This window comes from Perissodus microlepis, chromosome 16 (genome assembly GCF_051167445.1).
Source record: "Perissodus microlepis isolate ML-2025 ecotype Zambia chromosome 16, ASM5116744v1, whole genome shotgun sequence".
NCBI lineage: Eukaryota > Metazoa > Chordata > Actinopteri > Cichliformes > Cichlidae > Perissodus > Perissodus microlepis.
In genome coordinates, this window is record NC_140476.1 from 12,873,664 (window position 1) to 12,884,530 (window position 10,867).

General features: G+C 37.0%; 1 protein-coding gene across 4 annotated transcripts in view; it reads right to left on the bottom strand.

The window, feature by feature from the left end:
- abca12 (ATP-binding cassette, sub-family A (ABC1), member 12) overlaps nucleotides 1–8,189 on the bottom strand; it is a 59,828-nt gene extending 51,639 nt beyond the window's left edge. For all 4 annotated transcript variants that reach the window (XM_084908410.1, XM_084908408.1, XM_084908409.1 and 1 more), the window contains exons 1-12: nucleotides 7,872–8,189; nucleotides 7,284–7,364; nucleotides 7,068–7,161; nucleotides 5,062–5,197; nucleotides 4,194–4,312; nucleotides 4,028–4,095; nucleotides 3,421–3,591; nucleotides 3,033–3,226; nucleotides 2,620–2,738; nucleotides 2,428–2,531; nucleotides 508–654; nucleotides 34–200 (exon numbers count right to left, since the gene is read on the bottom strand). In XM_084908410.1, coding sequence (XP_084764536.1) covers nucleotides 34–200; nucleotides 508–654; nucleotides 2,428–2,531; nucleotides 2,620–2,738; nucleotides 3,033–3,226; nucleotides 3,421–3,591; nucleotides 4,028–4,095; nucleotides 4,194–4,312; nucleotides 5,062–5,197; nucleotides 7,068–7,161; nucleotides 7,284–7,349 — 1,385 coding nt within the window. In that variant the 5' untranslated portion in view covers nucleotides 7,350–7,364; nucleotides 7,872–8,189. The remainder of the gene's footprint in view (nucleotides 1–33; nucleotides 201–507; nucleotides 655–2,427; nucleotides 2,532–2,619; nucleotides 2,739–3,032; nucleotides 3,227–3,420; nucleotides 3,592–4,027; nucleotides 4,096–4,193; nucleotides 4,313–5,061; nucleotides 5,198–7,067; nucleotides 7,162–7,283; nucleotides 7,365–7,871) is intronic.
- Between the last annotated feature and the right edge of the window lie 2,678 nt (nucleotides 8,190–10,867).

The window sequence follows — 10,867 nt, forward strand, 5'->3', positions numbered from 1 at the left end:
TAGTATTTAAATCGGAGAAAACACTGTACTCACAGCTCTTCCTCTGCGTTTTGTGGTTCTGTATCTGAGCTGCGCCTGGTCCTTGTGATGTTGAAGGCTTCAGATTCTCCTGAAGAGAAATATCCAGTCAGATTGTAGACCAGTCCTCTGGCAAAGAGCACGTCATGTTTAGCAACCTCCTTAATCCAGGCCAGGAAAACCTGGGAACGAAACATGAATCTCATCAAAACATCAATATTGTAAAGCCACTGCCAACTGAATACCGTTGAGGTTTCTGTGCAGGTGTGGACTGGAAGATGTGGTTGCTTCTTGCTATCACGAAAGCATTTCAAATGTCATCAAATAATTATTTGGCATGCTCTTAATCGTAAGTCGCATTGGGAAAGCAAGTTAGGAGCATATGGAACAATTTAAAAAAACAATCAAAACAATGGAAAAGGAATTAAAATAAAATTTTATTTCTTATATATGTGATTCTCTCTGTTAATGCGAATAACATTAGCCTACCTGTTTTGCCACTTTTTCTGTGCTGATCATGCTTAGAACCTTGTCCACAATTCCTGAGCTGCACGCCGTTGCTGACCACAAGATGTTGCTGCTGTTATGACACAGATAAGAACGCACCAGATCTTTGTCCAACATCAGGCCAAAAGCCTAAAATAGAGAAAATGGTTGCAATGGCCATGGAGAGATGATAGTGTTAACCAAAAAAGTAAATATATATGTTAGCTTTAAGTGGGTTCTTTAACTGGAATATGCTTTAGACAATTTTAACTTGCTAAACTTAGCTAATGTTAGGTAGTATCCTCAATAGTTGCATATTCTGTATATAGTATGGTCTGATAGAGAGTAATATCACTCTAGGGAGCAAAAACAAATACAGTCACTATATTACTTATCAAAATCAAAGGAGCTTGCAAAGAAAAGCGTCTGGACTTCTTTAAGTTTACTTGAAGACGTTTCACCTCTCATCCGAGAAGCTTCTTCAGTTCTAAGGTCAAATGGTGGAGAGTCCCAGATATAAACCTAGTGGGAGTATCCCCCCACAGAGGGACAAAAGGACCCCCTGATGATCCTCTAATCGCCTGAGCCAAGGTGTGAAACTGGGTGTGGGTCCCAATCAGCCAGAGTTTCGGGTGTGTTCATTGTGAAACCCGGCCCCACCTTATCATGCGAATTCCTGAGGTCAGATGGCCCAGGATGTGAGTGGGCGTTAAGGCGTCTGGGAAGGGATCTCAAAACTGGATTATAGATGGCAGAGAGTTGGTGTCGTAAACCCCCGCCTCTGTTCAAAGATGGTCGCTCACAGTGGACATAGATGGCTTCTTTCACTCCTCTTTCAAACCATCTGTCCTCTCTGTCCAAAATGTGAACATTGGCATCCTCGAAAGAGTGTCCTTTATCCTTAAGATGCAGATGGACTGCTGAGTCTTGTCCTGTGGAGGTGGCTCTTCTGTGTTGTGCCATGCGCTTGTGAAGTGGCTGTTTGGTCTCTCCAATGTAGAGGTCTGGGCATTCCTCGCTGCACTGTACAGCACAGGGACTCTCCACCATTTGACCTTAGAACTGAAGAAGCTTCTCGGATGAGAGGTGAAACGTCTTCAAGTAAACTTAAAGAAGTCCAGACGCTTTTCTTTGCAAGCTCCTTTGACTACGATGACCTGGATGACTGAGAACCTTCACAGACATACTTATCAAAATGTTTATTTGCGCTACATGCAGATTTTATGTCTCTGTTTTCCCTCATTTGAATCTTGTTTTCAAATTCCCATTGTGAAATTCAGTTTCCAGGAAATGTTTGTGAGCACTTTGGAATAACCAGACTTTCAGCTAAGAATAAATTCTCCTGTAATCTTCATCTAAGCCAGAAATTCAAATTACTAAGAGAAAAACAGTTGTACTTCATATGTGTTTGTAAAAGTGAGTGAATACTGGACCACTACTCCCTGCAAGCTTCGTAACTGTGTTAAAATATTTTGTTGTTGGTTTAAATATGTGGTTTGAATAAATGACTTTCCTGAACTTGGATTTGTACCATTGCTCTGACATTCTCATGTAAAATCTCTTCATATGAGTTACCACTGTTCAGTAAAGACAAGAAAGTAAAAGTTGAACAGGATGTGTCTGTGTAAATGTGTAAATGAATCGTACACAACCCTCTTTGTGGAACTGTTGTTGTTGCATAAATGACTTCCTTATTAGAATTAAAATTCCTAAGACCAGCTTAATGACCCTGAAGAAAGAGATGATGACTTTTTTTTAACCTTATAACTAGAAATATTTAATGTGCAATGTATTGAAAGGCAAATGTAGAACTCTTTTGCTATTACCTTTTTTCACATGAAAGGAACTGCCTTCTGTGGCATTGCTATTTCTTTAATATACTGCATAGTACTGTTTACTGAACTGTTGCATGATAATGCATACCTTATCTAGTGGTATCTCATAATCCAAAACATTTTCTACGAGGTATTTCACCGTTGTTCCTAGTGAGTCATTTGTGACCAGTTTTCCAAGGGGAATGGTGACATCTATGAAGAATTCAAGCACATTGTCAGATATTAGCAGACATGGGTGATACATAGAGTATTTACAGTAAAGCTAATGGTCCATAGTTACTTTTGCCAGGCCAATGATTGATATAGGTGATCACTCTGATGGCTTCAGCAAGAAATGAATCATACTTGGAGAGCGGGCCACTGGTCTCAGGGAAATCTTCCTCAATGGTATATGCATCACTAAAGAGACAATTTCAGAAGCATTAAATCTTCAAGTCCAAAATATAGTATGGGCTGGAAATATAGTTTAAAAAAGTGAAAGGCAATATCAAGAGTACTTCTAAGCTGAATTCACCAGGTTTCAAGCTTTTATTGACCACTAATAGGTACTTTGAATGATATGTTATTTTTACTAAATATGGTTTGATTTTGCCATTCCATTCTTTAAAATAATCTGACATACTACGTTAACCCCTTACTTCAGCTACCTTCATTTATTTTTTAAAAACTGTTTCATCACTGAAAATACTTTACCCTTGTAGGTGCTTGAGTACATCTTCCAGTGTTCTCAGCATTTGGTCAACAGAACCATCTGAAAAGAGCTGAGGAAGAGCTAGAAGACGGTCCCATAGCAAGCTGTCATTTTGCAACTGATTGAGGAATGTCACTGTCACCCATGCCACCTCCATCATTTCCTCTGGTTGGGTCAGCATCCATTCTTCCAGTATCTGATAACCAGACAGAGAAAGTATCTAAGCCTCCTAAAGCACGATTCAATTACAAAAAATACTAAACACAAAACAAATAAAAAAAGAATACATTTGGTTAGCGTCATCGCAGTGTGCTGACTAAAGTCGACCTAACATACATGGGCCTATATTTCACAAAATGTATAGGATCAAGTGCAAACACAAAAATATACCTGATTGACTGTATAGAGTGAGACTTCGAACACTGTGTTATTGGTCTTGCAGAAAGTGAACACAGCATTGGTGAAGACATCGAGCGAGCTTTCGTTCAGCATGGGCAGAGTCACAGTGCAAATGGCCCTCTTTAACAGGTTGGCTGACTCAAGCATGTTATCCAGGTTCTCCTGCAAGAAATGCAGTTTAGGTGAATGCATGTTGTTGTTATTATTACTAGCCAATATACAACTGGTCTGCTAACACAACATTATTAGAAATTGTAAATGCAATATCTCCAAATTTAGTCAGTAACAGCAGCATGGTTATAGGGGAAATTGAATATTTTTGACACATATATTTATCTATCTATCTAGTTATCTTTCAAATCTTGGACTGGGTATACGTTTAGTAACAACATAAATAAGTATAAGTGTGCTTAGTAAATAAATGCAGTACATGTTTTGTAGCCATTGCTGCAATGCAAGCTTGAGGTATGACTATGATCTACAGGACCTACAGGATCATTTTCAAACTTGACTGAAGATGCTATCAATCAGCTCTTAATACAAACTGTAGTATTACTGAGAACCCTTGTATCTTCTTTTATTTCTCCACAATACCCACCTGATCTTTGGTACTGTTGAAGAAAGTCGTTACAGGAGCATTTTTAGGACTTCCATGGTGAGACATGCCTTTAAAAAGCAAAAAGATATTGTGAAAAACTGCAGGACTTTGATAAATACTAGATAACCATTTAAATCAAAGTGATTATGTTAGTTGAGCAACGTACCCAAATTGTCCAGCAGTTTAACCAGTTCTGCATGATCATTGGTGAAGTCGTTGGGGAGAAGGTTAAGAAAATCCCCCACTTGACCAAGACTCTCCAGTGGAGAACTCTCTGTCACAGACCTGTGGTACAGGTATAACAGGGCAGATGAAGTAGTAAATACATTCTATTAGATGCATTTAGGACCCTTTTAGTGCTAAAGGCTTCATCTTTCTGTCTTAAATTAAAAGTACCTTTTGTTTCTGTGTTTAAGGCGCTTGATTTTGACCATGCATTACAGTAATCATATTTATAATACTGCACTTCACTGAAATAGAACCTAACTCTACAATACTTTGGTTCATTGAAATGAAGCTTAACTCGATGACACTTTGATTCCCTGAAAAGAAACCTAACCGAACAATATTCTTGTTCCCTGAAATGAAGCCTAAGTAAAATGTACTGGTAGATAAGAGGTAGACAAACAGGTTCTTCTAGCAGCCATTGACATTCCAGTGCAGGGAATTTAAATCAAAGAAGCTTCCAGATAATGGCATTTGTTAGCACGTGTAATGTGATAGGTAAGGGTTAAGATCCTTCCCTTCCTCCACAGGGAAAAGTCTGTTGTTGCCAAATTTTCTTGATCACACACTGACTAATCATGTCACGTGATGCTGTGATCCAAAGGTGCGTCCCTCCTCTGAGACACAGGGACCATGTGATTTAAAGTCAGCAGAGTTCAAAATGTAGTTTTAAACAATAATATATGAAGGGTTATTGACTTAAATCATAGTTGCAGTAAATATGCAATTTGTAAATATTTTTTAGCACTTAGATTGCAGATTATATACATAGACTGTAAATACACTGAGTATACTGATGAAGAAGCTACCTTGCTCTCCTCGACTTTGATGTTGTTGGTTCTACCAGGCGAGATGTGTTATGGCAACTGCTATCTGTGTTGCACATGAGGGTCTGGAGGAAAGGAAATAAGCCTGTGCTGGGGAGGTTTCGGGGACCCACATAACCTAGAGGAGATATGATAAAGGTTTTTCTGTAGTGATGACACTGGAAAATGTCATAGAATTGTTTCTAGGTACGTAATTGCATGCATTTGGCAAATGCAGATAGTTCAGAAGCCTTAAAAATGACATCAATTCAAGGTAATAATGTGAATGACAATAGGATATCTGGTACTGAGAAACAGTTTTACAAACACTCTGTCTGAGAAGTTCCTGGAATAGTTAGAAGCATCTATAGCATTACTGTACGTGGGTTGCATGACCGGTGCGCAACCTCTGCCTTCTTTGTTAGAAAACAATCTGAGCTATTGTATCGGACAAAAAAGAGAGAGCCAAAGATTAACTCAGAATGACTTGTGTTTGTCTATAACTCCTCAATCACGATGTCATAAGTCACTGGACACTGTGAACATCCACGGTCACCACTTCATGCATAATGGACCTTCCATGACCTTCCAAGCTATATAGTTAATGTCTTCCATATTTCCAACTATATCCATAATCACATACTGTGTATGCTACCATTGTATATAGTGTATTATCTTACTTTTTTTCATTGATTGTACTTATTTGTATTTTTGTATTTCCTTCATATATCTGTACCTGAGCTGAGGTGACGCAAAAATTTCCCCGTTGTGGGATCAATAAAGTCTTATCTTATCTTATCTTAATCAGGTAATTTTTGATTGATTGCCATGACGTGCAAGTTTTGAAAGCTAGAACATACTGCATAGGTGCATTTTTCCTTCAGAACTAAAAGATATCCCGTATAGTCACACCGCTAGTTCTATAGGAACAATATAACATATGGCGCAACTTTACTTAAAAAATATGGAACATGTAGCAGTTAAAACTAAAAATGAGAACTGCTTTGCTGTCTCCAAAAATTTTTATACACCAGTCAGATTTTGGTGCATTCTGACTGGTGTGTCTCTTTCAACAAGGTATAAAATAAAATACCCACTAAACGGTATCTCAGGGGCAAGAAGAGGTCCTATTGGTTTGACTGTTTTACTAAAAAGTTTTACACACTGGGTTATTAAAGTTCAAGTGAATTCACATATCTTTCAAATCCAATCTGCCAATCAAGCCTGAACCAACAAATGTGACAGGATCAACTAGTCATCTAAAAGTGTTGTTTCCCATGGTGAACATTACCATGAGAAAGAAGGTTATTCCTATGGTTTTTTAAGGATTTTATTGAAATTTAGATATACCATTTCTTAATATTGCTGTGATTACATGTGTTTTTTTTTAGGCTGAAAGCTGTTTGAGAACCTGGCTCTCTGTTAACCATTAACCTTGTTATTTAAAAAAGGCTGTAGGTGGCAAAACAAAGGTATCTCAAAAGCCTCTACTTTTAAAGTTTCACACAAATCTAAAGCAGAGTAAATGTGATGTCAGTAGGCATTAAATGATAAAGCAGAACAAACACCATGTCAATAGTGATGGGATAGGCTCAAATCTGAAGGACCATTGATGTTTGCATTTAGCTGTCCATTTGTTTACTTTGGTTGCAAAACTAGAATGTCTCCAAGTATTTACCTGCTGACCTTTAAGATGACAAACAAAAGAATGCGGGTTAATATTGTGTCATTACTTACATAACTATCAGAAAGGTAAGTTTCAAGAGTACCCTTTAAAACTAATAAAAGTTTTTTTTTTTTTTTAAAAAAACAACAAAAACAAAACACCAGTAATGCAAAATGTAAGTTAATATTTCCAAACAAAGCTTCTACTCATTAAAAAATATTTTTGATTGTTGTAAGGGACGCTTACAGTGGCATAAGCAGGCTGTGCATTTTTAATATGAGGTAAAAAAAAAAGGCTTGATTTTGTTTGCAGAATTAGCAGCAATTGTTTTTTTTACACTTACATGTTTCCCTCACAACAGTAGGAAACTGGTGGCGGGTCACAGCAAGGATGATGAAGATGATCAAAGGCCAGGCGATCAGAGTCAGGGACCATACCTGAAAAAACACAACATATTTTAAAGCTTTGTAATAATATTCATTTCAGGGATGTGCAGAATGCCATTTTTTCATTCTTAGGTAATTAACTAGATATTTTTGACTCTTTGAATCTCACTCACTGGCCGTCTAATTACAGCCAGTCCATTCTTCCAGAGAAGAAGCTGAAGTTGGCGAAAGAAGGCCATTACTGGTGGAAGAGGCTAAAATAAGGAAAAAAAGGAAACAAAGTTAAAAATGATATTTTTCATTCCATTAAATTATAAGATATAGAGATATACTGGGATTCCATGATCCCAGTATATCTCTATCTATCTATCTAATATATATATCTATCTAATATATATATATATATATATATATATATATATATATATATATATATATATATATATATAAAGTGAGAGAGAGAGAGAAAATTCACATTGACATTTTAGGATAGGTGCGAAAAAAAGCTACTATATAACTTGGTGAGAGTGTATTCATTAAGTAGCTCACGTATAGGTTACTTAAATCATATGACAGATTTTTTTTTCTTCTTTTCTACAAGTCTCATCAACTGTAGCTAACGTCTATAGCGCAAACTTGCGGAAATAAACGGTAGGTTTAAAATAATAATAAATAACAGCAATGTAAATTACATCAATGTTGTCGCTCAGTTTAGCTCATTTAGGATAGGTACTCAAAAAAATAGTCCACTGCGCACTCACCTCGCAGCCGCTTTCCTTTTAATAGCTCAAATTATTTGTTATGTGAGTGTCGCTCGCAGATTTGCCAAGGAGGGCATGGCTCCTAGCAGGAAGCCCTTTCCATCAGTTGTTCACCGGAGTAAGACAGAAGAAGACCACGCTCAAACGTAGGAAAAGTCCCTCTCTGAATGCCACCGAGGTTAGTGTAAAAGCAACAACAATACTGACAACCTCAACCTCTCTGTCGCTTGTCTTGTGCTTGCGTGTATGAAAAGGAAAATCTGGAATGAAAAAGGGCGTGTTCTCCTGTTGCACCTGTCTGCCCACAACAACAAAAACGGGCCGCATTACCTCTTAGAACAAGAAATCGCATACACTGTTACAAGAAAGGGCGTTACTTGAGGACGCTTTATGTGCCTATCTTACTACAATATTTAAGTAGATTCTAGTTACCTCAGATAATCACAGCTGATAGATTTAGAGAAAAACCAGAGCTGCTTAGAGAAGCATGTGACGGAATTAGAACTGGTATTTTTTCTTTTTAATGTTTCTGTATTTTGCCCTAAATGATAAATAGAAAACCTAAATTTAAAGGTTGCATTGACCTTAAATGCCTTCTTTTCGTTTCTATAACCAGTGAAAGTTAAACCTCTTATTAAATCTACAAGGTATGAAATTACACACCTAATTATCTAGTGTTGTTGAGCTACTGTATACCTCTCCACAGAGAACAGTCACAATGATATGTGTGAGGGATCCATTGGGAAAAGTTAGCACTCACACACAATACTGTTTCCACATAATGTTGAGAGGGAATAAGATCCGTCCAATTCAATGATATCGCATCACCAATTGTAATAAATTACATATAAATAAAAATTATCTTACACATTCATATTTGACTTGTGTTCTTGTATTTTCAAAAAGAATAATATGACTGAAGCTTTCTTTCAAATGTACAAACATCCTGTACAGTCTTATAAACTTACAAACATATAGTGTACGCTGTTAAGTGCCAGGAGGATTGCCAGGAATTATACATCAGGGAAATCAAACAACATCTGGCGAAGCGGATGGCACAACACAGAAGAGCTACCTCGTCAGGCCAGGACTCTGCAGTCCTTTTACACCTACAGGCCAGTGGACACTCTTTCAATGATGAGGATGTACACATCTTGGACAGGGAGGAACGCTGGTTTGAGCGCGGAGTCAAGGAGGCCATTTACGTGAAAAGGGAAAGACCATCTCTGAATTGAGGAGGGAGCCTAAGGGTGCATCTTTCGGCATCGTACAATGCTGTGATTGCAGCCATTCCCCAACTCTTTGTGAATGGTAATCATGGCCATTGACCATGACTATTCTATTCTATGATGAAGGAAGTGGGATGAGATGAGTGACGAAACGTTTCTCCCTCTGAAAACGCTACGTCCAGATGAACAAAATCAACTTTTGGAGATTTCCTTACCTGGATGATTGAGCATGCATCAAGAAGATTATGGTGCATTCCATTATCTTTAACTCAGAGTATGAGTGGAAATTTACTGTCACCCAGTCTTTCTTTTATGGTACTAACATTTGTTATGCAGGCTGAGTATTACATACTAAATCTTTCCACAGTTAAGATTGTTTGATAAAAACAACAACTGAGAAACAATGGACAGCAGGAATAGGGTTGGGCCATTTCACCTATGCCCAGCAAGGCCATAGGTGACATATGACACTTGTAATGTTATCATAAAGGTAGCAATACTGCTTTCTGATCTTGCAGTGTGCTGGAAAAAAAATGTCAGCTGTTTTATGCAGTGTACTGTCTTACCGCAGGAAGCTTATTCGACTAGCTACTGGAATCCAGTGATGTATAATACACTCTTCTTTTTGACTTTGCTCTATATAAAGTTAGTTTTCATGACAATGTTGTGTGAAAGTCATGAGCAAGCCATTATTTTATATTTTTCCTTCAAGGACACAGACTTTATTGTAATAAAGTCTGGAACAATAGTTCTTCAGTCATTTTAAAGATCTTTCAAAGGTTTTCTTTGGATATTGGCTGCTTTGTCTCTTGTTTTCAGTCCAGTTTTTGTACCTGACCGTTTTCAGAGGAATGTCTTTTGTTTGTTAAGTCACTTAACACCGACCTATTAGATCGGGAGAGAAGTATGACTGTAAGAGTCTTGACTTTCATTCTCAACAGAATGGTATAATAAGGGGTTTTTTTTGTTTTGTTTTTTTGCTTTATAAACTAAATGTTTACACATATTTCAAAAAGACAATACATCTTTTTTTTCATTTTCCCAAAAAGTGAGGGGTGGCAACACTTTTTGTTTCTTTGAAACAACAGAACAATTACAGAAAATAATCAATTTGTAGGTAATTCGGTAAACTAGCTTGATTAAACATCTCCATTTACATATGTACTGGGGAAACTTAATTATAGTTGAAGAGAATTGGAATTATGTGGTGGTATTAATCAGATTCTGAAATAACAAAATATTTTATTTTAGTTTTAGTAGGTTTCTGGCAGGGTGAAAGGTAATAGGTAAAAGTGCCTTGAAAAAAACATGCAAGTCTTTTGTACAGTACCAGTTTGATGGCAAGTTATGTGTGACTTCTTTGTGTTATGCCAATACCACTCCCTGTAGTACTTTAAATTAGGATTGCAATGTGTATGCTTGGAAACAGTTTGCGGTTTAAAAATCAGGCTGGAAAAATTAGGCATTGTAACGTCTTCATCATGGTGGTATTTACAAAGTAAAATGCTTGATTTCTGTTTTCTAATTTCCTACCGTTCCAATACTGACAATATTATGAAAGGGCAGATACTGTATAAAAAAAGTGAAACGTATTTGTGTTTCTAAAATCATAATTGATTGTGCTTCTTGATAAGACACTTCACAAAAGCAAGTTTTCTTAATCTAATTCACAGTATAACCTTTGATTACCAATTTGTAGAAAAAAAACAACAAAAAACTCCCCTCAAAAACCCCACTGGATTTAAAATGAGAATACACCGTCTAATA